We start from the raw sequence: 25,301 nt of genomic DNA, 5'->3' as shown, positions 1-25,301 counted from the left end.
TAATATTTGAATCCATATGTTCACAATATGTTTATGAAGTCAAATCATAGAGAGAGGGTCTTACTGAAGACTTGAAATACACTGTCCTTGAGATATGACAACACTGTAGTCTGGACAAAAATTCATATATTTATATAATGGCAAAAGTTGCTCAAAAACGTGATAATAACTGTCTTGGCAGGGAATGTTATGGCTACAGAGCAAAAGGGATATTAGACAAGTTGGCTCCAAAAAATCACGTATCTTCCTGAATGCCTCTTCCCTGATTACAAATTGGATAGTCATCAACATAAGTGAAATATTTGATTTGAGTACTTTCTGGTCTCACACTCTTCAACCAAGGAAGGGAGGGAGGGAGGGAGGGAGAGAGAGAGAGAGAGAGAGAGAGAGAGAGAGAGAGAGGGAGAGGGAGAGGGAGAGAAGAAAAAAACTATGGCTACAAGCATTCTATCCATCAACTGAATAGCTGAGATGGAATCAACTTGTTAACAAATAATGTGGTCAGTGTATGGGAGTTGACAAATAATGTGATGAATGAATTTGAATCACAATGTACCATTGGTAGGGCTTAGCACATTTCCACAAATCAGACTTCAGATTCAGAGGACTTTGAGATATTGTAGAAACCAATAACGTCTGTCTCTTCACAATTCATGCATTTTTGAAATCAGAAGAATTCCTTCTCACTAGTGAATTCTTTTTTTCAACAAGGAATTTTCATGTTTGCCTTTTTGCTTTTCCTTATCCTTACAGTATTTGCACCCTTTGAAGCTACTGTATTAATGGTCTAATAAAGCACTAAAATAGCTTTAAGACATGGCATTACTATTGCTGACATAGAGAAGCTGATTTACACATATATAATAAAGCTACAGTATAGAGAAGCCAGTATTTCTGTGATATAACAATGATGTTAAAAGGAATGCATCTCAGAAAAAGTCTTCTCAGAGCATTATCAATATGTATGTGACCAAAGAGATATTAATGTTTACTTCGATGAAGCATTTGCCTACTTGTTAATATTAAAAACAGTTCACAAATGGAACCATTTACCAGGAGAGTTGGCAGGTTCTTCTTTACTGATTGTATTCAAGTGGATGAAGACAAGAATCTCTCTGGGAAGTTTTAATTTGGATACCTGCACTTAGCACTGAATTGGACTCGATATCCTAAATGATTCATGTCGTTCTGTTTCTAGTTGCACAACTGTTTGCCAGTTCAGTAAAAGTAGAAGTAGTTCAAACCCTCTGTTTTACCTCCAGTGCCTTCTGGATACCCCTCTAGCCCTTTAATCTTTCTTCTATCAATTGCTCTATTCACGTTAATGGCAGTAGCTACTTACTTCATAACTTCTTAAATCCTAAAATCTTATGAAGCTTAATCAAGCATAGGTGCAACCTGTTCAAAGAGATCCCAGTATTCCCTCAAGAGACCCGATGTCTGGGGAATTAGAAGATGTGATCATCAAGCATCAGGATTCTTAAAGCAGCTGAAATCACAACCCTTTTAACCTTATCATTCCTTACATTCTTGATGTTCTACCTACTATTTCATCATCCCATCTTTCTGTGAAACCAACATATGTTTTGAATTGAGAATATCTTTATTTGCATTTCTGCTGTACAGGGTATCAATCTATTGAGCTTGTTCTTATGAAACAATAAACTTAATTTTGGACTATAGTACACTGGAATGGAATGAGTTGTTGAATGGGATTTAAACATGCATTTTAAAATGGCAAAACAATGCATTTTTCTCACATGAGAACAGATCACCTCCAGCCTGCCAGACTTTTTATAAGGTTTTTGAGAAACAACTTCACTTTGACAACATCAATAATGTTCACATGACGACATTCTCCCATTTAATTAACCACCTTGCATTAAATATATACAAAAATGTGACAGTGTTCATTAAGATTTTCGGGTAGCAAAATCTGACAGTACTATTGTTAAGTTGAAATTTTTGGTATTAAGTGGAAATCCATCAGGAAAATTATACATTAAGTTGAAATTAATCAGCAGAAGTAGATTTTGTTATAGATGCTTTCTATATCATACTTACATTGTTATTCTTGAAAATGGTCCCAAAGCACCAGTGATCATATGGATTACAAAAATAGAAAGCCAGATGCAAAGTTATTGAGAAATCAGAAATGTTTAAGAATATTTTTACAGAGACTTGTAAGAAAATTGTTCATACTAACCAGTCACTGATAGTCCTAAGACATCTAAAGCTAAAGGGTTGGGGGAAAGGACTATAAGATGGGGTTCATTCCTAGGAAAGTCTGTTGCCTGGTCCATATTCGACAAAGTGGGTCACACTCAACAGATCATTCCCTACATATCCTAAATATCCTTGCCAAGATTGTATTTTGGCAATGTAGTACATCTGTTTACATAGTTTTTCCCATGCTAGATAATGGAGGAGGTAGTTGAGCTTTTTGAACACAATAATGCTTAGATGGCATTGTGACTGTCCTCTGCACAAACAGGTCTAGAAACATCTGGAGTTGAGGATCAAACAATAAAGTGGGTGAAAGGGTTCCACCAGCTATAATATATAGCTGCGTGAAGTTTAGTGATAGTCAATAAATGCATTTTCCTCCTAAGTTCTATAATGTACTATAGTTATAAAGAAAAAATGAATATAAACAATATATTCAATTCTCTTTCTCTAAAGCTTGATAGAAAAGATTATGCATGCAACAAACCCTATTTTGATTTGCAGTATTTGCATACCTATATTCTTATGCATGTGATGCAAAATACATAATTTGGCATCACATGAAATACTCTTTGAATTGAGAGATTGCCAAATAATGTAATCAACCCTCCAATGTTAAAAGGAGTTTTCAGTGCTTATTCTCCTTATTTCTTGAAGTTGACAAATATCTTATTAAATCTCATATACTTTTCTGTCCCCTTCATGGATTACTGCCTTGTCGTGGCGAAGGGGCTTGTGTAATTCAATGAAGCTATGAGCTATGCCGTGCAGGGCCACCCAAGACGGACAGGTCATAGCAGAGAGTTCTGAGAAAACGTGATCCACTGGAGAAGGAAATGGCAACCCACTCCAGTATCTTTGCCATGAAAACCCTATGGACAGTACCAAAAGGCAAAACGATATGACGCTGGAAGATGAGCCCCTCAGGTCGGAAGGCGTCCAGTATGCTACTGGGGAAGAGCAGAGGGCTAGTACTAGTAGCGCCAGAAAGAATGAAGCGACTGGGCCAAAGCCGAAAGGACGCTCAGCTGTGGATGTGTCTGGTGGTGAAAGGAAAGTCCAATGCTGTAAAGATTTTTTCTCCATAGGAACCTGGAATGTAAGATCCATGAATCAAGGAAAACTGGACGTGGTCAAACAAGAGATGACAAGACTGAACATTGACATCTTAGGTATCAGCGAACTAAAATGGACAGGAATGGGTGAATTTAATTCAGATGACCATCAGGTATACTATTGTGGGCAAGAATCCTTCAGAAGAAATGGAGTAGCCTTCATAGTCAATAAAAGAGTAGGAAAAGCAATACTGGGATACAATCCTCAAAATGACAGAATGATCTCAGTTCGAATCCAAGGCAAACCATTCAATATCACAGTAGTCCAGGTCTATGCCCCAACCACCAGTGCTGAAGAGGATGAAATTGACCAGTTCTATGAAGCACTACAGCACCTTATAGAACTAACACCAAAAAATGATGTTCTTATCATCATGGGGGATTGGAATGCTAAAGTAGGAAGCCAAAAGATAACTGGAATAACAGGCAAGTTTGGCCTTGGAGTGCAAAATGAAGCAGGGCACAGGCTGATAGAATTCTGTCAAGAGAATACGATGGTCATAGCAAACACTCTTTTTCAACAACCCAAGAGACGGCTCTACACATGGACATCACCAGATGGTCAACACAGAAATCAGATTGACTATATGCTCTGCAGCCAAAGATGGAGAAGCTCTATACAGTCAGTAAAAACAAGACCAGGAGCTGACTGTGGCTCAGACCATGAGCTTCTCCTTGTAAAGTTTAGGCTTAAACTGAAGAAAGTAGGGAAAAGCACTAGGCCACTCAGGTATGAATTAAATCATATCCCTGTTGAATATACAGTAGAGGTGACAAATAGATTTAAGGAATTAGATCTGATAGACAGAGTGCCTGAAGAACTATGGACAGAGGTTCGCGACATTGTACAAGAGGTAGCAACCAAAACCATCCCAAAGAAAAAGAAATGCAAGAAAGCAAAATGGCTGTCTGAGGAAGCTTTGCAAATAGCTGAGGAAAGGAGGGAAGCGAAAGGCAAGGGAGAAAAAGAAAGATACGCCCAATTGAATGCAGAATTCCAGAGAATAGCTAGAAGAGATAAGAATGCCTTCTTAAATGAACAGTGCAAAGAAATAGAAGAAAACAATAGAATAGGGAGGACCAGAGATCTTTTCAAGAAAATTGGAGAAATGAAGGGAACGTTTAATGCAAAAATGGGCATGATAAAGGACCAAAATGGCAGGGACCTAACAGAGGCAGAAGAGATTAAGAAGAGGTGGCAAAATTACACAGAAGAACTATACAAGAATGAGCTTAACGTCCCTGATAATCACAATGAGGTGGTCACTGACCTCGAGCCAGACATCCTAGAATGTGAAGTGAAGTGGGCCTTAGAAAAGCTGAGCAACAACAAAGCTAGTGGAAGTGACAGTATTCCAGCTGAGCTATTCAAAATCTTAAAAGACAATGCAGTAAAAGTGCTACACTCAATTTGCCAGCAAATTTGGAAAACTCAACAATGGCCACAGGATTGGAAAAGATCAGTTTACATTCCAATTCCAAAGAAAGGCAGTGCCAAAGAATGTTCAAACTATCGCACCATTGCACTCATTTCTCATGCTAGTAAAGTCATGCTTAAAATCCTACAAGCTAGACTTCAGCAGTATGTGGATCGAGAACTACCAGAAGTACAGGCAGGATTTCGAAGAGGCAGAGGAACTAGAGATCAAATTGCCAACATACGCTGGATCATGGAGAAAGCTAGGGAGTTCCAGAAAAACATCTACTTCTGCTTCATTGACTATGCTAAAGCCTTTGATTGTGTGGATCATAACAAACTGTGGCAAGTTCTTAAAGAGATGGGAGTACCAGACCATCTTATTTGTCTCTTGAGAAACCTATATGCGGGTCAAGAAGCAACAGTGAGAACTGGACACGGAACCACTGATTGGTTCAAAATTGGGAAAGGAGTCCGGCAAGGATGTATACTGTCGCCCTGCCTATTTAACTTATATGCAGAGCACATCATGAGAAAGGCAGGGCTAGATGAATCAAAAGTTGGAATTAAGATTGCCGGAAGAAATATCAACAACCTGAGATACGCAGATGATACCACTCTAATGGCAGAAAGTGAAGAAGAACTAAAGAGCCTCTTGTTGCGGGTGAAGAAGGAGAGTGCAAAACTTGGGTTGAAACTTAACATTAAGAAAACCAAGATCATGGCATCTGGCCCTCTCAATTCCTGGCAAATAGACGGGGAAGAAATGGAAGTAGTGACAGATTTTATTTTTCTGGGCTCCAAGATCACTGCAGATGGGGACTGTAGCCAAGAAATCAAAAGACGCTTGCTCCTGGGGAGGAAAGCCATGGCAAATCTAGACAGCACACTAAAAAGCAGAGACATCACCCTGTCAACAAAAGTGCGTATAGTCAAGGCTATGGTCTTCCCAGTTGCAATGTATGGCAGTGAAAGTTGGACCATAAGAAAGGCTGAGCGCCAAAGAATTGAGGCCTTTGAACTGTGGTGCTGGAGAAGACTCCTGCGAGTCCCTTGGACTGCAAGGCGATCAAACCGGTCAGTCCTAGAGGAGATCAATCCTGACTGCTCTTTAGAAGGCCAGATCCTGAAGCTAAAACTCAAGTACTTTGGCCACCTAATGAGAAGGAAGGACTCCCTGGAGAAGAGCCTAATGCTGGGGAAGATCGAGGGCAATAGAAGAAGGGGACGACAGAGAATGAGGTGGCTGGATGGAGTCACTGAAGCAGTAGGCGTGAGCTTAAATGGACTCCAGAAGATGGTAGAGGACAGGAAGGCCTGGAGGAATGTTGTCCATAGGGTCGTGATGGGTCGGACACGACTTCGCAGCTAACAACAAAACTTTTCTGTGCAAAAATATTCTTCATACTGAAAACATAGTTTTGGATACTTTACAAATTGTCCAGTTGCATGTTAGATTTAAATGCTGCATCTTGTTGTTGGAATAGTAGAATGTAAGCTATTAAAATTTTATTATAGCTTTACAGTTAATACACTTTTGTAGCATTCACATGCCCAATAAGTGAAATGTTAAGCGTATTTTATTTGTTTACTTGATCTTCAAAGAGGTTTACATATACTGCTTGGTATGCTTACAGATCACATTTGATTAGTTTCAGAAGTAGGATTATATTAAGTACTTTCAGTCCATGTTTTTAACATGCTATGGTGCATTCATGATGCTGTTGAAATACCGTAGTTCCTTTGTTATGAAATCAGACAATTTTGAGAATTCACTTGTTTAAAGAGGGAATATTTATCCACTCTGAATCTTTGTACAATAACTAAAATTAGTAACAAATTAAATTGCTGATTTATGAGGAGCAGTGTGAATCTTGAACAAAATAATTTGCTATGCTAATTCTAGCAGTTAACTGGTAATAAAGATTACTGTGCAGATATATTTAGCATTTGAAAAGGGTCTTCTAGTGTTAGCCCTGGGTCTTATAGCGAATCTGTTAACCCAGATATTTAGTAATGCTATATCACCCGATTTGGTCTCGTGTTGCAGTTTTTAAGCCATTATGGTTTTAAGTGTACTATTTTTACTGAACTGACATTTATAAACAGTGAGTTTTTAATGCTGTCTCTTAGAGATTTGCTTTTAATTCTAAAAAAGTGAAGTTCAGATATTACAAATGAAATACATAATAAAATATTAGGTAAAGGTAAAGGTTCCCCCGCACATGTGTGCTAGTCGTTTCCGGCTCTAGGGGCCGGTGCTCATCTCCGTTTCAAAGCCGAAGAGCCAGCACTTGTCCGAGGACGTCTCCGTGGTCATGTGGCCGGCATGACTAGACGCCAAAGGCGCACGGAACGCTGTTACCTTCCCACCGTGTTGGTTCCTATTTTTCTACTTGCATTTTTACATGCTTTCGAACTGCTAGGTTGGCAGACGCTGGGACGAGTAACAGGCGCTTACTCTGCTACGCGGCACTCGGGATTCGACCCGCCAAACTGCCGACCTTCTGATCCACAAGCTCAGCATCCTAACCCACTGAGCTACCGCGTCCCTTAATAAAATATTACATGTGTCAAAATTCTAACAGCTTATAAAGATTAATATTTTTATTTTTCAGCATTACTCTCTAGGGTCAACGGCACTAGCAAAGGAGTTCTAGGATCAGTGTTTTGTAGCTCAGATTCTAGATAGAAGGAAAAAATAAAATTAGTGTAGAAGAGGAGTGAAAAAAAACCAAAACCAAACAAAAAGTGTCTTATGGAAGTAGAAGAGAACCAATTTATTACAGTGGTTAAGGTACCAAGCAAGAAACCAGGAGAATTATTGCCAATCATGTTTTAGGCACAAAGCCAGCTGGGTGACTCTGGGCTAGTTACCCCTCTCAGCCATAGGGAAGAAGGCAATGAAACCTTGACAAGAAAGGGACAAATCCAGGCAGTTGCCAGGAGTCAACAAGTAAATAAAGAAATAGAAGCTAAGTGAGTCACAAAATGCACTGTACAAAAGAAAGAGGTTTAGCGAATGAAAGTTGGAGCTTGAGTAAGAAGAAATGCTCTGGAGAAATTAGAAGATCAGTGGAAATTGTCTTAAGAGGAAAAAGTACAGCTGGAAGAACGCAGGGCTAGAGTTTAGATCTGCTTACCAGTTGCCTCATTTAACGGCCATTTGACATTTACAATGGTACAGAAAACCAGTTTATGTGATTTTTCTGCTTAGTGACTGCTAAGTCCCAATTGTAGTTGCTAAGTGAGGACTATCTGTAGTCCTTGGCTTATGACTTGTTGCTTACCAATCATTCAAGCGACCATTACAGTAGACCCACCTACCCCTCCAAAAGGAATTTATGACCCAAATTTGAGCTTACAACAACTTCCCCCAGTGTTCACGTGATTCCATTTTGGGTGCTTGGCAACTGGCCTGCATTTATGAGTTTGCAGTATTCCACAGTCATATGACTGTGAATTATGTTTTTTTTATCAGAAACTGGAGTTTACTTTTTTCCTGCAAAAAATCCCATTGTGGTCAATGGGTTCACTTAATGACCATGAATTTACTTAACAACCATGGGGATTGGCTTAATGACTGCTACAAAAAATATCATAAAATTGGCTCACTCGGGTAATGGCCTACTTAACAAACAATGCAAATTGTGACCATAATTCCGGGCTCAGGTATGGTCATAAGCTGAGGACTACCTGTACTAGCGAAAACTTTGGTTTCAGTCTTATAGTAGATTAGCATAATATATATTCCAACCCATTCAAAATCATTAAGTACACAATTTTCTCGTCACAATGTTCTAAGCATTATTTTTTGTGGACCCATTTAAAGATATTAGGTAGATTACTTGGGGTGCCCTTCAGAAAATTATTTCATGTCTGCTTTCCTGAAGACAGCTGCTAGAATTTAATAGGGGTCTGCATGTGGTGGCCATGCCTTAGTACCAGGAACTCTTCTACAATACTGGTAAAATAAAAGTCAGAAGAAGTTGTCCTTCCCTCCTTCCTTTCCACACGTATACTTGAAAGCAAAACACATTATGTTCTTACATGTAGATAAACTTAATAAAAGGCTTGTAATATTGGCTGTAGAAATAATTAACATGAAAGGTTTGGATTATTCTATGTGTTATACAAAACTTTTTGGAGGGTCTTTTGAGGCATGTATTTAGGAAGTAAAGTAGCAACAATAACTGTTCTTGGTCTGGTGGCTGAACTTCTCTATATCCTATCTGGGAACTGTAGATGTTATAGCTCACGTTGTTCAAAGTTATGACGAAGGGTGAGAAGGCTTATTAGGACTGGCCCTTGTAGCCTTGTGGCCACTGCAGCATTCCCACAATGATACAAATGTGATTTGGGCGTTGGACAACCAGTTTGCAATTATGACATTGCAACATGCTGTGATCACATGATCTACATTTGCAACCTTCACCTCCACCTTCCACCAAGCAAAGTCAATTAGGAACCAGGCAGGAGCTTGCAAATGGTGATTACCTGATGTCATACTTAATGACCAAACAGAAGTTGCCTAACAATGGCAACTGGAATTGCCATTGTAAGTCGGTATGGTCACGTGAGATGGCTCTTTATGATGGGTTCCTTAGCAATACAGCTCCCAGTCCCAATTACCATTGTTAACTACTGAGGACTACCTACCCAGTTGTCTGTGAATTGTAGTTAGGTTTAAATGATATGCTAAGCCAAAACCAAACAAACCAGATATTGGATCAGTGTGATATGTGAAAAGTGTGATACATGACTGTGGATTATTGTGTGTTATTCAACTCCTAATTACAGCTTGTTCAATAAAAATGATTTGGCAAGATGTGAACAAAGTTCACATTTTAATTTGGGGTTTCTATAATCATCTACATCATTTCTACAATAATTCCTTAGCTACGGTACTCCAATATTTTGAATTTTTCTGAATGGTTATATTATTCCAGTTGTTGTATAACGAACAGGTGCTTTGGTTTGTTTTTCTTTCCTGATGTAGCGAAGAATTATAAAATCAATTACAATTTTGACAATTTTGATAAGATGATAATTTATCCCACAGTGTTACCCTTGTTCTTGAATTATGAGTGATGTTACTTAATTAAATGTTTTATTCATATGAATAACTCTCTATTCCATATACTGTATGTTAGATAGACTTCATTCTTTGTGAACATTATTGCAATTTCCCCCTTTTCTGCTTGAGTGTGTTAATTCACTTGGTTTGAGCTGTGAGTAACCTGCCTCATGTATGGGTCAGATTAACACAACCAAAGAGAAATTGTGAGGCTGTAACTAAGTAGATCTGGCTTATTCTATAGTCACTACAAAATGAGACTGTCAGAAGTTCTGACTTTAACCTTTTCGTCACTTGGCCAAAAGGTTGAGTAGTCCTATTGAACGGTTGCAGAGAGCATCCTGTTTCTATTACTGCTGAAGTGACCTCTGTACCCAAAGGTTTGTGATCACTGCTCTCTCATCCAGATATGGATGTTGCAAGAAAATATATAATCCTTCACTATTCTGTACTATTCCTCCACTGAAGCATTACCATGAGGTAATGAGGCAGCATAATGAGGAAGCAAAAAGCCTGTTTAAATTTGGTATTGGGCATGTAAATGTTCTACAGTGGTTGTTACTTGGACATTGGAAAAATCACACAAGCCAGTCTTAACACATTTAATGCCAGCTTCTGGAGGACATATTTCTTGAAACTGTAAGAGTTTTGAGTCATGAGTCCCAAGCAGATGGGACAAAATATGTCACAAACTCAACCTTATTACATGGATAAAATATTTCTAAATACATGTGGCTTTAGCTACTGTGCCTTTCTTCCATAAAAGTTGAGGTATCTTCAGATGTATTGCTGTCATCCCAAATTAATTGTGTAGACCTAGGAGAACATGCTAGCTTCTCTGCCCCATTTTTCCTTTGGAAGGTTGACCTTGGGCCTAATTCCCTTTCACATAAAAATCTGCATTTCAGTAGACTTCCTGGCTTGTAGCTATCCCTTCAAGATGGCAAAAATAAATTACAAGGCATGTTTCTCAATATTTACAGTTAATCATCCATAGATCTGATGCTTTTACTATAGCAGCTGGGAGCTGGCAGGGGGGAATATTAAATCTGTGGCTATATTTAGACTTTTTTTCCCCTAGCCCATTGAAACTTTTACAATAGCTTTTCTGTTTATTTGATTTATGCCTCCCTTTGGCTTCCCTGCCATATTGTTTGGTGCTTTATATCAGACTTAGGCCTTTTCGTAGTGTGTACTGCTTCCCCCACTTGTTCTGTCTTGCAGGCAAGTCCCAAAGAGATTTATTTTTTGCCTTAGAATGTGGTTGCTTTGTTGACAGCATAATTTAAGGAAATATATGGATGACTGAAAAATTATTTGCCCAAATTTGGCCAGATGTTTTTTAGACGTGATTGGAATTACATTGCCCTTGTCTGCAGGGTCAAGCAATATTAATGTCTCTTGCCTTTGGTCTTTGAAGATTCAAATGTGTTATCATTTTGTATGTCACATCAACCTTTCCATTTTTAATTTTTTATCATTTTAATACTTCTAACAGTTGTGACCCACAAATAAGATTCTTTAAATTTTTACTGTCACTTGCTGTCACTTTCAATCTGTCACAACTGAGCCGTCATATTGTAATACAGCTTTATAACTTCATTTCATGCTGAGGTTACTATTTATATACAGTGCCTTCCTGTAAATCACTTTGACCTGTGTAGAAAATGGATGTTGCAATCAATTGCCTTGCTCCATATTTCTAAATGTTTGTATAATGGATGGATTACACTGGCATGCACCCATCTCACTGGCACATCTGTCATCTCAGCTTCCGGATTGTATCAATTTGTCAATTTTAATCAACTTTCTATAGTTGGCATAAATTGTTGAGTTTAGAAATGTGACACATTTAGCCTACTTATTATTTACTTTGGCACTGTGTTTGCCTAATTGAAGTCTTGAACAACATGGAAGGAACTAGAGTGTCACCAGTGGGATATTAATGAGCAGGCATGACTAACATTCTGTCTGAATTTTTCTATGCATCAGAACTAAGAAGAAGGTCAAAATAGTTTATGTTCCATAGAGAAAGGGCGACCACTAAGAAGACCCTTTTTCCTGGACCCACTAGTTGTACGATGGGACCCCTAAGATACTCTGCCCTCTTGTCCTGGTGGACCAGGTGGATATAATAGGGGAGAGGCAGTCCTTCAGCCTCTGGTGCCAAGCCTAAAGGTAAAGGTAAAGGTTCCCCCGCACATGCGTGCTAGTCGTTTCCGACTAGGGGCCGGTGCTCATATCCGTTTCAAAGCCGAAGAGCCAGCGCTTGTCTGAGGACGTCTCCGTGGTCCTCCGTGGTCCTCCGTCCTCCGTGGTCATGACTAGACGCCAAAGGTGCACGGAACGCTGTTACCTTCCCACCGTAGTGGCCCCTATTTTTCTACTTGCATTTTTTACGTACTTTCGAACTGCTAGGTTGGCAGAAGCTGGGACGAGTAACAGGTGCCAAGCCTAGTAGGGTTTTAAAAATGGTAACCAGCACCTTGAATTGTACTTTTTTTAAACTGAATGTTTGTGATGGAAACAATTTCATTTCTGAGTTATGTATGAATTCAACCTGCATAACTTTCAATGTCAGATTGTATGTGTGTGTATTTAATACATATTTGAGAATGTAAAAAGCTTTTTCAATTTAACATTTCTATTCTCATAATGATTCCAAATCCAGAAAGCATACTGAAAGTACGACTGCTGGTATCGCTGGCATTATTGTTTTTCAACTCTCCTTATAAATTTATAAATTGTTGAGCAAGGCAATACGGGATTCTAATTCATACATCTATTAACCTTAATGAATGGAAATGTCTGCCCCTCATCTTAATGAGACTAGTCCCTAGGAGTGGGGACAGTAAATCAAAGTTGTATCCATAGAGTAGTCTTAAAACTTTGCTCTTGTTGTCACAAACAAAAACAATTGTACCAGCTTAGACTGAAATTGAGGCGTTGCGTGATAAGTTGTTTACTTTTCAAAAATTAATGCTTATAGATTTAATACCTTGTGAGACATACGGTTGTATTATAGTCTTCCCTAGTCTTCTGACTATATGAAATTACTTGTATTTGATTACATGAATGTCACCCATACTCTGTGCTACTGTAAATCAGATGTAAGATTGTCTCATATGATGTATGGGTCTCAAATGTGGACTACATTGGACTTTAAAAAACTTGCTTTAACCACATTTTTGTACCGTACCTACGTTTGGTAGTTGGTTGAAGTAGTTTGGCCATGGCTATTCGTGGCAAAAATCTGTAATCAACTTCTCTTCCTGGTCTTCAGATAGACAGACAAAAAAAGGGACAGATAAAAATAGGGCTGCTTTAGCAACAGTATCTCAGCTCTTCCTCTTTTCACCCATCCCAGATACATGGGAGGGTAAACTTGAAACAGTGAGAGAGTTCAGGAAAGATCTGAGTGAATCAACACACTGTTCTTTATGTAATCAAAGTCCCAATAGAGCAGTCACAATTTAGGTAGCAACATATGGCTTGCTTAACATCTTCCATGATTCTGAAGGCTTTAAATCCCTGTGTAAATCTTTGGCTAGGGCTCGTCCTAGCAGTCTTCTCAGCCCCAGTTCCTCTGCCACGGCTCTTTTTTTCTCTGCAGAAGGGAATCTGCAGAATCTGGCCATTTGGTTAGAATGACAGAACAGGGCTTATGAGTAACTAAACCTCTTAGGTACATGCATGTGATGTCATGCCAAGATGCTCATTTCATCACTTGCACAGTAAACAATCAGTTGCACGGTAAACAATAATAGTACAATAGCAGAGCTAAATACACTCCCATCACATTTAAAATGTCTCTTATTTCTCTTGCTGACTAATGAATCATTTTTAGGTACTGGCAAATAAAACTATTGGCATGATAGCCCTGCTCAAATTGATGGTTCAGACATAGGATGTCATAGAAAGAAAAATACCTGTTTGTTGCAGTTTAAGAATTTTGGGCCAGCAAGTTTTGTGGACCAAGCCACTACAGTTTCTAGTGATTTATGGTGAAGAGCCAGTTATGTGTACCTTATTTATAATGAGATTTAAACAAACTATGGAATGTGCAAACCAATCTGCCTTGACTGATGGGCCAGAAAGTTGACATTGAGTTTTGAAACTAAGAATGGCCATACTGGTTAAATCTTGGAAAATACCAGAGAATAATAGGGCCTGAAAGTTTTGTTTTGTGTTTTTAAGCGGCCCAAAAGAAAGCAATACCAAACTACTTCTGTACTGTTTCCAGAAATACTTATCTGTATCAAGTTGAGTTCAGCTCAACTTGAAGGAGATTTTACTTTTTTCTTTAAACTCTGTGCAGGTATGCTGATAAAAGAATTGTAGACAAATGTCCAGCATGCCTCTCTAACCATTCTGTTATGCATTGGTTCATTTGAGCAAGTCACCATCTATAGATTACTTGGAATGTCAAACTTCAGAAGGACTTTTCTCCTTATTACATTATTAAAGCTATCAGATCTGAGCTGTAAAAATCCAGATGATTACTAGAAAGCAGCAGAGATACAGAATTCTCTAACTCTTCACCATTGTCTGATGACTGTCCTGATTTTTACAGTCTAGATCATTAATTAGCTTTCACTCTTCTGAATGCAAACGATATTTGGAGTGAGATACTTGGTTACACTATTACTGAGTTTAACTGCAGTAGCATTATCATTTTGATTAAATTTATAACCTGCCTTTATTTTGTACAACCTAAAGACAGTACTGTATAGTTAAACATGCTTCTCTTCTGTTTTCCTTATGGCAACAACTTTGTTGGGTAGGTTAAGCTGATTTTCCTCCTTAAATGATAGAGGTATGTGGTTGCAGAATACAATGATGCTTAAATTGCTGTATTCAAACTTCTGCATATCGTGGATACATTGGGGAATCTTGAACAAATTGGCTTCTGCTATATAAATGTGAAAATATGCCACAGTTTTGACTAGTTACTTTAAAAAATGGCCTTACTTTCAAAATAAATGTATGATGGCAACTCTTGTAGAGTAATGCTGTAATCACTGCATCCAATATATCAGATATTCATACAAACCCACCTCCTTTATTTCTTATATTTTCTTATTGGGTATGAATGGCTTATTTTCTCCATAAAATTTATCACCTTACAGCTATTATTATGTAGTTCTATTCAGTGTATTTTAGGAATACTTGCAGAGCAGAGCTGGGCTAGGCTTTTCTTGCAAAACTGTATTTTTACTTGTGGCATACACTCATGTAGATGGATTAGCCTGATGGAGGAAGAAGGGGATGTTGCGCTTGGCGATTAATGGGCAGTTGTATGCATATTTCTTCAAATATTTCATTCAGTACTTCCCCCCCTAAGTAAACTTGCAGCAATCATAGTTGATTTTATTTGAATCTTTTTCTTCTTCCTCTTGATCTAAAATTTTTGGTTGTTTATAATTCTAGCATCCTTTTATTTTATTTTATTTTTATTGTATTATTTTATTTTATTGTATTATTTTATTTTATTTTATTATTATTTTATTTATTTTATTTTATTATTTTATTATTTTATTTTATTTTATTATTTTATTTTATTATTTTATTTTATTTTATTTTATTTTATTATTTTATTTTATTTTATTTTATTTTATTTTATTTTATTATTATTTTATTTTAATTTTATTTTAATTTTATTTTATTATTTTAATCTCACCAGGGACTTGCTCCCTCTGTAGACTGAATTTGAAATCCTGTTTAAGCAGAAGCTCCAACAGTGCACTGGAATATTCTTTCAGGATTATCAGCACTGAAAAAATACGCATTGTTTGAATAATTCAGTCGTATTTAAATGCAAAAAAAAAGGTACATTCAGTGTGATTGTAAAAATAAGAAACAAATTCCTTAAAGCATCACAAATGGAATATACTTATCTAATAGCTCTGAGAACCTGCTTCAGGTTCCTGCTCTGCAGTGGCAGAGCTTGGTTTCTTTGTCATAATCTTTCAACCTGAGTGTGGTAACCTTAAAGTGCCTTAGGTCAAATTTCATACCCTTAGCTCTGGAGGAAGAGCAAAATGCAAGTAGAGGACAGTAACAAAATTCCAAGGAAATCTCTTCACCATATTGAAAGAATGCTTTAATTGTTAGCTTTTGGTAGGTTGTTTCCCCCCCCCCCCCAAATATATGCTGATAGTCATCCATCCAGAGTTCTCTGATCCTGACTGATCCTGCCTCTTGTCCTCTGCTTTCTTCATCTCCAGGCAAGTGTGTAAAGAATTTACCGATCTTTTGGCCCAAGACCGGACACCCATTGGCAATAGCCGACCAACACCCATCTTGGAGCCAGGGATCCAGAGCTGCTTGACTCACTTCAGTCTCATCACTCATGGCTTTGGGTCCCCAGCCATCTGTGCTGCTCTGACTGCTCTCCAGAATTATCTGACGGAAGCTCTCAAAGGCATGGACAAGATGTTCTTGAACAACAACTCTGCTAACAGGCACACTTCTGGGGAAGGACCAGGTAGTAAAACTGGAGACAAGGAAGAAAAGCACAGAAAATGAGAGAGAGAGAGAGAGAGAGAGAAAATCCCAGAAAGCAAGCTAATGAAAATAGGGGGTAAAACAGAAATTAAAGGAGAGATTGAGAGCGATCCTTTGGGAGGAAAAAAAAACATTTAATTTTAGCTTTAAAATATTGGATTGGTTTTTGGAAGAATTATGCTAGGTAGATCACATCTGCAAGTAACTAAAAAAAAAGAAAGAAAATAAGGTCAGAGGCGCACATTGGAACAGGAAGAGTGGCTCTGTGGCAAAGGAACTTTTGAAGATAACATCCAGGATTTTCCACTTCTGTCATCCCACAATCCTGTTTTTAAAATAATTTTTGGTGGGGATGAAATTATAACAGATAAAAGCAATCAATAATTTACTGGAAGAATCATTTTGATAATGTTGCTATGTTGGCTGAGGTACACAGTCTGTTTCTGTATTATTACTATTTTTAAAAATCTTATCTAAAGTAGAAAGAAAAACCTAAGGGATGGATATATTTTATATTGGACTGTCCCGTTCAGAGCAAGTTTCCTGATTTTGTGCAAAATGTTGCTGTTCTCTCTCTCTGTGGTCTAAATAGCTGAGCCTCAAATTTATCAGTAGCATTTGGCCCAAAGATTTCCTAATAGTGGGAAGAAAGGGGGAAAGAACCAAATCTGGGTCTGTCCAAACCATGAGTCATTAAGAAGAATTGTTAGTAACTACATGCAGAGCTGATGGGTTCAGGCTCTGAAAATGTTAAAATGTAACTAACTACAGTATATGGATGAGTAAGTGGAAGAGCCAATGGATTGCTCTCAGGTGCCTCTGCTTGTTCTGGATATTCTACCTAAAGTGTTAATCAAAAGCTGCCCACTTAACATATTTAATCCTAAAACTTGGGGGGGGGCTGCAAATAATCATTTTTTTTCTATTAATAAGGATGTGTAGAATTTATGTATATATGCTCCATTAAGGTACTGAATTGGATCCAGACTTGGTGATATTTGGAGGAGACCCACTGTAATCTAAATTAGCCATAACTAACTCTAGACCTAAAACTCAGCATGGCTAAGTCTGAAACCAAATAGCTGACAATGAGAGTCAACCCTTTGTTTCATAATACAGTATGAAGCAAACATTTTCATGAAGATGTACCTGTGGAAAAAAGTTGCACAGGCATGCACCAACTGTGAACAGGAAAGGGAAAAATATTTTGTGGATAGATATAAAGATCAACATGCCTTTTCTTTTCAACTGCAACTTTTTTCGTAACTACTGTTGTATGGAGGGCAAATGTTACTACTGAAATGGCCCTGTGCCTGAAACTGGTAATCTTTATTCCTAGTTTGTTTGATAGAATATTTCTAAAATACACATGGAGCTCTCACCTGGAACACTACATTTCTATGAAATAACTTGTCCTGTTGAAGGGGAGGGTTCACAGTGTCCCATAAGAGGCACAAATGAAAGTGTGTGCTGCAAAAGTGAAAATCCACATATGGAAGACATTCATGTATGCATTGGAGTGCAGTTCGGCCTCCTAGACTGGGAACAGTAATGGTAGAGATAATGTCACAGATAATGGTATCATTCTGTACATTTTTATACTAAAATTTGAGCAATGACTGCCTCTCTTTAAAATGTCTCAGATCACAGACACACTCTTTGTGCTTTTAAAGAAATGTTAATAAGAAGAATGTCTTGATAAGTATGTTAAACCTTCTCAGGAGTATGCACCTTTTTAATTTTCTTCTGTTTCCCAAAGCTTTGCCCGCTTGGCTTATGAGCTTCTTCAAAGAGGACTAGAGCTCCGTACACATTTCATCAGGTACTGAGATGAAAATCCACAATTCTGAAATTTTTCTTTTTCAAATCAAAGTCAGTTGTTTTGGAATTCTGCAGGTGTACTTCTTTAAAGAAGCTCAAAGGGGATAGATTAAGTAAGGCTTCACTAACTGAGCGAGTGATGCTGATTTAGAAGCAAATACTATGTCCTCCAATATTAAAAAAAAACAAACAATTGGGAGATGGGCCGATAGTGTTTGATGCACAGAGTAAAAACAGATTTTTTTAAAATACATTTCCTCTTTTAGAAAAGGTATAATAAGAATCATGGCTCATTATTAAATTGGTCTCTAAATTTAAAGAATTCAGTTTCTCCTCGTTATCAAAGGAGTATTGCAAATTTTGACTTGGAAGATAAATAGTTGTCTTGACCCTGGGGTGGAAGAGGAGGAATTTGCCATTTTGCAATAATTTAGAGTAATTAAGTAAGAATTACATTTTTAAAACATTTAACTCCTTTTTGGAGTAGGTAGGAAAAGAAATCATTCTTAAGGGGAAAATGAATGTCACCCTGCATGTTATCACTTTGCAAAGGTTTTGTTGAAATGACAGTGGCTATGGTATTTCATGCATTTTGAAAGATGGTTTCCCTTTGTCACAACAGCTTGTGTCTATGCTTCATTTTGGCCTCACATACTGAATTCATTCTAGAAGATGAGAATAGGATAAAGATGTATTATGCCTGCCACCCTGATCCCAAACACATTACATGGCTGTAAGTTCCATTAATTTTGGTGGAATTTCATTCCACTTAAGGGAACGTTGAAGGCTTGGGTCTATGGCTAATCATCCATGCTGAAGTCAACTTTTTATTCGAAATGCAGTTTTCAAATGCTATTTGGGTACTTGCAGTTTTCAGTAAAAGTTACATTATTTTACACTATAAACTGGGATCACATAAGACAGCAGTGGTTAATGTTTCATTTGAAGCAACTGTACATATCATATGCCAGACAGTTGCACCTTTTGCAGCGTATATACAGCAATGTATCAACGTGCAGATGCTTGAAATATTCTTAATTTATAATTATCAGTCCTGTTTCCATATAGGAAGCTATATACCATAGGTGGTAAATTATGTATTGTGCATTTGGAAGCTGACCGTGATTCCTAGTTCCCAACCAAGCCAATTAAGATGTACTTAAAGCTATTTTTTCCACATCGAGCAATTCTGGTATCAGGAATTCACCATTTTGTTTGTTTTCAATGAGACATGTTCCCAAGCTCTTAAATAGGAGTCTATTGTCTATGGGCATCTTAAGGCACCATTTCCAAGTATATTTATCTAGGCAGGAAAGTTCATCAATCTGTGGCGCTTCCACATATAATATCTAAATACTAAAATTGCAGTTTTATTGACTTTAATAGGAATTTATTTAATGCCAACTATTAGTTGAGTTGTGGGAGAAGCTTTAAATTCTGATCTTTTCATATCTGTCCAATTTCAGTGATATTTTAGGAGGAGGAGTGATTAAGCACAGCATTTTTGCAATAACATTGTGATCATGGCTATTGCAGAACTTGAAAAATCTTAACTGAATTTCCATATGACATCAATTCATTTTAATTAGGAATATAGCAAAAAAAAAAACCACAATAGTATGAAGTCAACAGCATACTTTCTTATTGTTTGGTCAAGTGATATTATCTTAGTGTAGCCATTTTATTCTACTTGAGGGGGAAAATAAGTTTTGGTTCATTTTTGCTGTCTTGAGTACTAGTGTTTTCTTTTAAAAAGCTGCCCAATTTATCAAGGCAATTAACAGGCTAAACAGTTAATATATTAAATAATGTAGTGTAGTAGGAACTGTCCCTAAGGGAAAAGAAATGTCTTTCATCATGCAACACAGTAAAAGTCAAAACTACCCTTCCGTCTACCCAGTTTGCTACATTTGTTTTTCAGAGAATTGAGTATGTGTTGGACTTGATCCTATTAAAGCCAATGGAATTTAAATGTGCTTAATATTGACTGAATTACACAGCATACTTTTCAGATATCTTTCTTTATATGACATACTGGAAACTTGTATCTTGTTTGTATGTCTTGTCCATTCTAGCATCCAGAAAGAATAGAAGAAAGGAAAAGGCAAAATGGATCTTTATGTTCATATTATTTTAGAGGACCCTATATGGTACTTGAAAGCAGTTGTAGTATTGATTGCTTTTCTCTTTTCTCTGAATTTAGGCTTTCTTGCCAAATTTTATAAATACAAGCAAGTTCCCTATTGCAAAATAAAAATGATTTACTATTCCACCCGTTAATGTGAACATGAAAGATCCATACTGAATTAACATTAAAAAGGCCTACTGAGGAAATATTCCATTACTTAAAATTCAACTGCTTGTGCCTAAGATACGGATAATCATTAAACAAGACATTGAGGCAGAAGAATTGAAAAGTTGAACAGGTGATAGACATGTAACTGATATTGATGACTGAATTGCAGATATGCCTGCTTTTTACTTTTAAATGTTGCTAAAGTTTGTTGCATAACAGTCCAGAGAAACCTGATTTGCTGTTTTAGAATAAAATTTGAAAGATTTTTTTTTTGAATGGTATGGGAAGATCAATTATTATTTAGCTTTAAAGAGCAGGTGTTTGGAGGCATTATTCGATAAGGGTGTCCCAATCTCAGCTTGCTGACCCTCAAGCAAATTTTGTGTATGCATATGAGTATCATAAAGACAGAAGGAACTAGAAAGAAGTGCCAGTGGTTTTACTGGCTAGGGTCTTCTGCCCCAATAACTTGTTAACTATTCCAGGAGAATATTCTTTCACAAGGTGTTTTGTTTTGTTTTTTTGGTATCACCAACAGATTCTGTGACCCTGCAGCAGAATGCACAAATGGATTGAGCAGTATTGTCTACACACTGATTGGCATCTTCATATTTTCAGAGATACATTTTGTGCAATCCATCCTTTGCTATGCCAAGCCCTACTCTTCCCCCACCTCTTATTTTTGGTAATTTTATTCCACATCCCATCAGTGTTCCTAGAGGCTAATAATCTGACCCATCTACTTTTAAGGTTTTTTTTTTCTTAAAGAGTTTGTCAATTACTTGAGTATATAAAAGATTCGCTGCCCATGCTACTGTTACATCACAGCTGCAGGACCCGACTTTTTCTTGAAGCAGTGTATTAAAATAATAGTTATCAATACAGTCTTAAAAGTAATTGATACTATTTAAATCTCATTCATGAATAAATCACATGATATTAATTTATGAGTGAGATAAATTTATGATAATAATTTGAGTCGATACTTTGGTCAAATAAAAATAAAACAACATGTCTCACTTTTCTAATCTCTGTAAACCATATGATATTTAAGCACTACCTATACAGTCCCAGTACTGGTCTGTAGAGCTGCATCATAAAGTCAATGTACAAATGTTTGTCTTACATAGTACTTTTTTTGGTACTATGGTCCCTGATTAAAGGGCAATGTTGCATTACTGTAGGAAACAGTTTGGTATCCCTGTGGACTGCAGTTGTAGAAAAAATATCTTTAATCAAATCTCTTTAAAATGTCTGAGGAAAACTGAATGTTTTGATTACATGGGGATAACATAGCATTGTCATTTTAATTCATTTAATTTCCCCAGTATTATTGCAGGATTGGGGGAGCAGGAACGAAGTTCTTGTCACAGCTAATATCTACATAGAAAGAAACAAATCTGCAATATCATTAAAAGTAACTCATAATATAATCCTTAGCAGAAGAAGCTATTTGAAAATTCCTGTGTATCAAATTGCTGTAAAAGAATCTAATAGGAAAGCCAGCATTCCTAAGATTCAGAGAAAATCCTGCTGAAAAGCAATATAATTTGAGATTATATACACTTGTGGCAGCTAAAAGCTATCTACTACTGTTGATTCTCATGTCATTCATTTCTGTGCTTTGGTGAGAATATGAAGTTTTCCCATTTTCTGCATTTTGACGCTTCATCTGCTGCCCTTACTGGAATTCTTGTAAGGAGCCATTAAAGGCACAAGATTTCTGACAGAAAAAGAAGAAGATACAAACAGAATAAGAAATCAGTGTCCAGACTTTTCCATTTTTAGGATCTCTTGATCAGATAGTGGAGAAGGGTAAATTAAACCTTATTTTAAAGGGTAAATTAAACACCATCCCACCAAGATTTGGTGGAACAAATCTTCCCAGGCATAGAAATGATGTGAGGCTTTGCTAAGGACTCTCCCAAAGTCACTTGAAATAAAGTAATTGTCTCCCTCTTTAACAATCCAGTTGTTAAATCAACCTTGTTCCATTATTATGGAATTAAGATTGGCTGCTACTTGGTTGTGTCACTTAGAGGCTAAATTTGGAGCACACCAACAAACACTTTGCCAAACACTTCCTGCACATCTTGTTCTATGCTTGGAAATTGTTCTCCTTTGTTTAAATATTCTGATGTATATGGATATATATGAATGGAGTAGCTTTGTTATAACCCCTCCCCCCTCCAAAAACAACAACACAACAACATCTAAAGGAGAAACCACCGGTTGTTGTCTCAAGCCAAACAGGTGTGCTACCACGTATACCCCTTACATAGCTCTCCAGTTTTGACCAGTACAGTTAGCATCATCCTTCAATGGCACTGCTGGCAAGAGCCGATAGAGGGGTCAATACCACCTGCAAAGCCACAAGGTATTCTCACCCAAGAGTCTTGTTTCTGATAATTAGGTACCAGCCTGTTTTTCAGCTACATGATGTAAGAAGAATTAATGCTTTGAATGGCAGAGGTACTTGGCAACTGTTGTTTCTTCTGGCTGTCAGCAGCTTCACATAGAACAGGCACAACTTTTCCTATTACTACCTTCTGGGAAAAGTATAGGCTTGATGGTGTGGCCAGTTGCTCCGTCTCTGAGCCACACAGTGATACAATCACCTTACCAGAAACATTCTGTTTGATTTCTAGAGTAATTTAGAGAGGAAGGTTCTATTAGTCGTGAGTATTTGAACTCTGCATCTTAAGGAAAAATTGTTTGAAAGGGAATTTCTGGAATTTGTTTCAAATAAAACTTTCTTTCACTGTGGTTTCAGTATATTGGTGGACAGGTGTGTGACAATTTCTCACATCAGGCTTCCTTTAAATGAAACCAGCAATTGTGAAAGAAAGGACTCTTTGACTGTTTCCTTTTGGGGTGGTTTCTCTTTGAAATGGCCTGCCTTTGCTTTCTTTCCAAGCTCCATATTGAAACCACTTTGGTATACCTGAGGAAAAACTACATGTTATTGTGAGGCATATCTCATAGACATGGAAGGAAAATGGGAAAGCACAACTTCCCTACGGCCAGGCCCTGCAATCAATCTGAGTGAAGGAAAGCTCTGAATTCATAGCTTTCTCTTTTCACCTTTGGCTCAGTCAATTCCTTCAGTTAGCTGAGTGAGTTCTCAGCAGTCTTCTAGAGGGGAGGGGGCAATACATCACCGTTGAGATAGTAATGGAAGTGCAATGGTAGCATGACTGGTAGGGAAGGATGTTGGGACTGTAGCAATTCAAGACATTTCAGAGGGAGTGTGTGTGTGTGATGGGGGGGAGAAAGGAATGAATCATCATCCAACCCCAAAGCCCTGAAAGATCACCGAGGATCTAAAAGAATACTTTGGGAAACCAGTGTCTTCTGTTGACATTTTAAAGGGATCCTCCCATTCCATCCTTGCCCCTTCTTTTCTGCCCAATTATCTGCTTAAATTGTCATTAAAAGAAAAACTGCTGAAGTGGTAGGGATAATGATCCACTAGTGGAACAAACTTGCTGCTTAATTGGGCTTTAAGTCAATTACAAGCACCTTGCTCTAGAGTTGCTTATTAGATCAAGGTATGATCCCTGCTCTTCCACTGGATTTACCTTAGGGGCATTTCCATGTATTATTAAAACCTTTGTGTTTCTTTTGCTGAGTGGGAATTGGAAGTAATGGAGTGAGGGATTCTTACAAATATATTGTTAAATGCATAACTGGCTGAAAAAAATCTGGATGACGACTAGATGGCAGCAGAAATAGAGAGATTTCTTAGTTGTTTCTTTCACAAAGTGGAGTTTTGGCACCCAGAAGAGTGTCTCTAAGGAAGTCTCCCATTTCTTACGATGATGATGATATGTCTTCAGCACTGAATGCCCTTTTCTTGGTGGGATGGCTCTGACTAAAATTATCCACCCTTCTAAAAAGTAACTTATCTGCAGTTAACAAATTAATGCTTTAATTGCACTGATGTATGTTCTCGGCCATATGTTTATTAAAATATATGTGTGAGTGTATGTTTTTCAGTATTGGTATTTGTTTTCTCCAATTTTCTATCTTATGTTTTTAAAAGAATATTTAAAGTGAGCAATCACGTGTCCTGAGAAAGGAAACATGGGTGGCTAAGAGCCTGGACCATGTAACCTCTTGCCACCCACCCGTTCTCTGAAACCCACTCTAGGAAAGTTAACCCTTGGGAGCATAGAAGGGAATCTGTGCTCCCACAGTGAATATTTCAAGAACTGAGGACTTACAAGGCAAATTCCTATACAGAAAATAAGACTGGGAAATCAATTACATTCTCTTTTTATGTCATCACAAAACATTTAAAACGGCAACTCTGACTTCTATTCTTGAATAGTCCTTCCCTAACAGTGGAAAAATATAAATTGTTTCAGGGTCTCTTTCAGAAAAATAATGGGGTGGGTTAAAAAATGGGAAAGGTATTCAATGATGAGTTTGTATATATTTATTTATGCTTAATTTAATGGGATTGTGTAAATACGGCAAGCAAGTAGTTTGGGAATTATTTATCTGTGACTATACCTCTGTGAATGGGTGGGGAATTTAAATCTTGGGAGGGTTGAGAGCAAAAAGAGAAAAAGACAAAAAAAATATACAAGCGCTTGATACTAGATAGTACCCAATCTGATTTTTTTTTCCATTCTTTATCGACAAACTGTTATGGTAATGGGTAGAACTTGGTTTCTTGTCCAGTGATGACCTGATTTACATAAATAAGAAGAATAAAAAAGATTGTTGTGTTTTGTTGTATTTTCCTCTTCAGATTTTTCCCTCTCTCTTTTTTAACCAAAAAAAAACACACCCCAAAACAAAACATTGGTGCTGCTTCAGTGCTGAAGATGGATT

The 25,301-nt window shown here is 37.4% G+C and overlaps 1 protein-coding gene across 1 annotated transcript in view; it reads left to right on the top strand.

Moving 5' to 3' along the window:
• Positions 1-25,070, top strand: part of TFAP2B (transcription factor AP-2 beta) — a 38,013-nt gene extending 12,943 nt beyond the window's left edge. Inside the window, exons 4-6 of the mRNA XM_083348683.1 lie at positions 16,063-16,322; positions 18,102-18,164; positions 20,998-25,070. Coding sequence (XP_083204809.1) covers positions 16,063-16,322; positions 18,102-18,142 — 301 coding nt within the window. The 3' untranslated portion in view covers positions 18,143-18,164; positions 20,998-25,070. The remainder of the gene's footprint in view (positions 1-16,062; positions 16,323-18,101; positions 18,165-20,997) is intronic.
• Positions 25,071-25,301: the final 231 nt, after the last annotated feature.

This window comes from Vipera ursinii (assembly GCF_947247035.1).
Source record: "Vipera ursinii genome assembly, chromosome: 1".
Classification (NCBI taxonomy): domain Eukaryota; kingdom Metazoa; phylum Chordata; class Lepidosauria; order Squamata; family Viperidae; genus Vipera; species Vipera ursinii.
The sequence above is the reverse complement of the archived record's forward strand: the minus strand, read 5'-3'. Positions and strand labels throughout refer to the sequence as shown.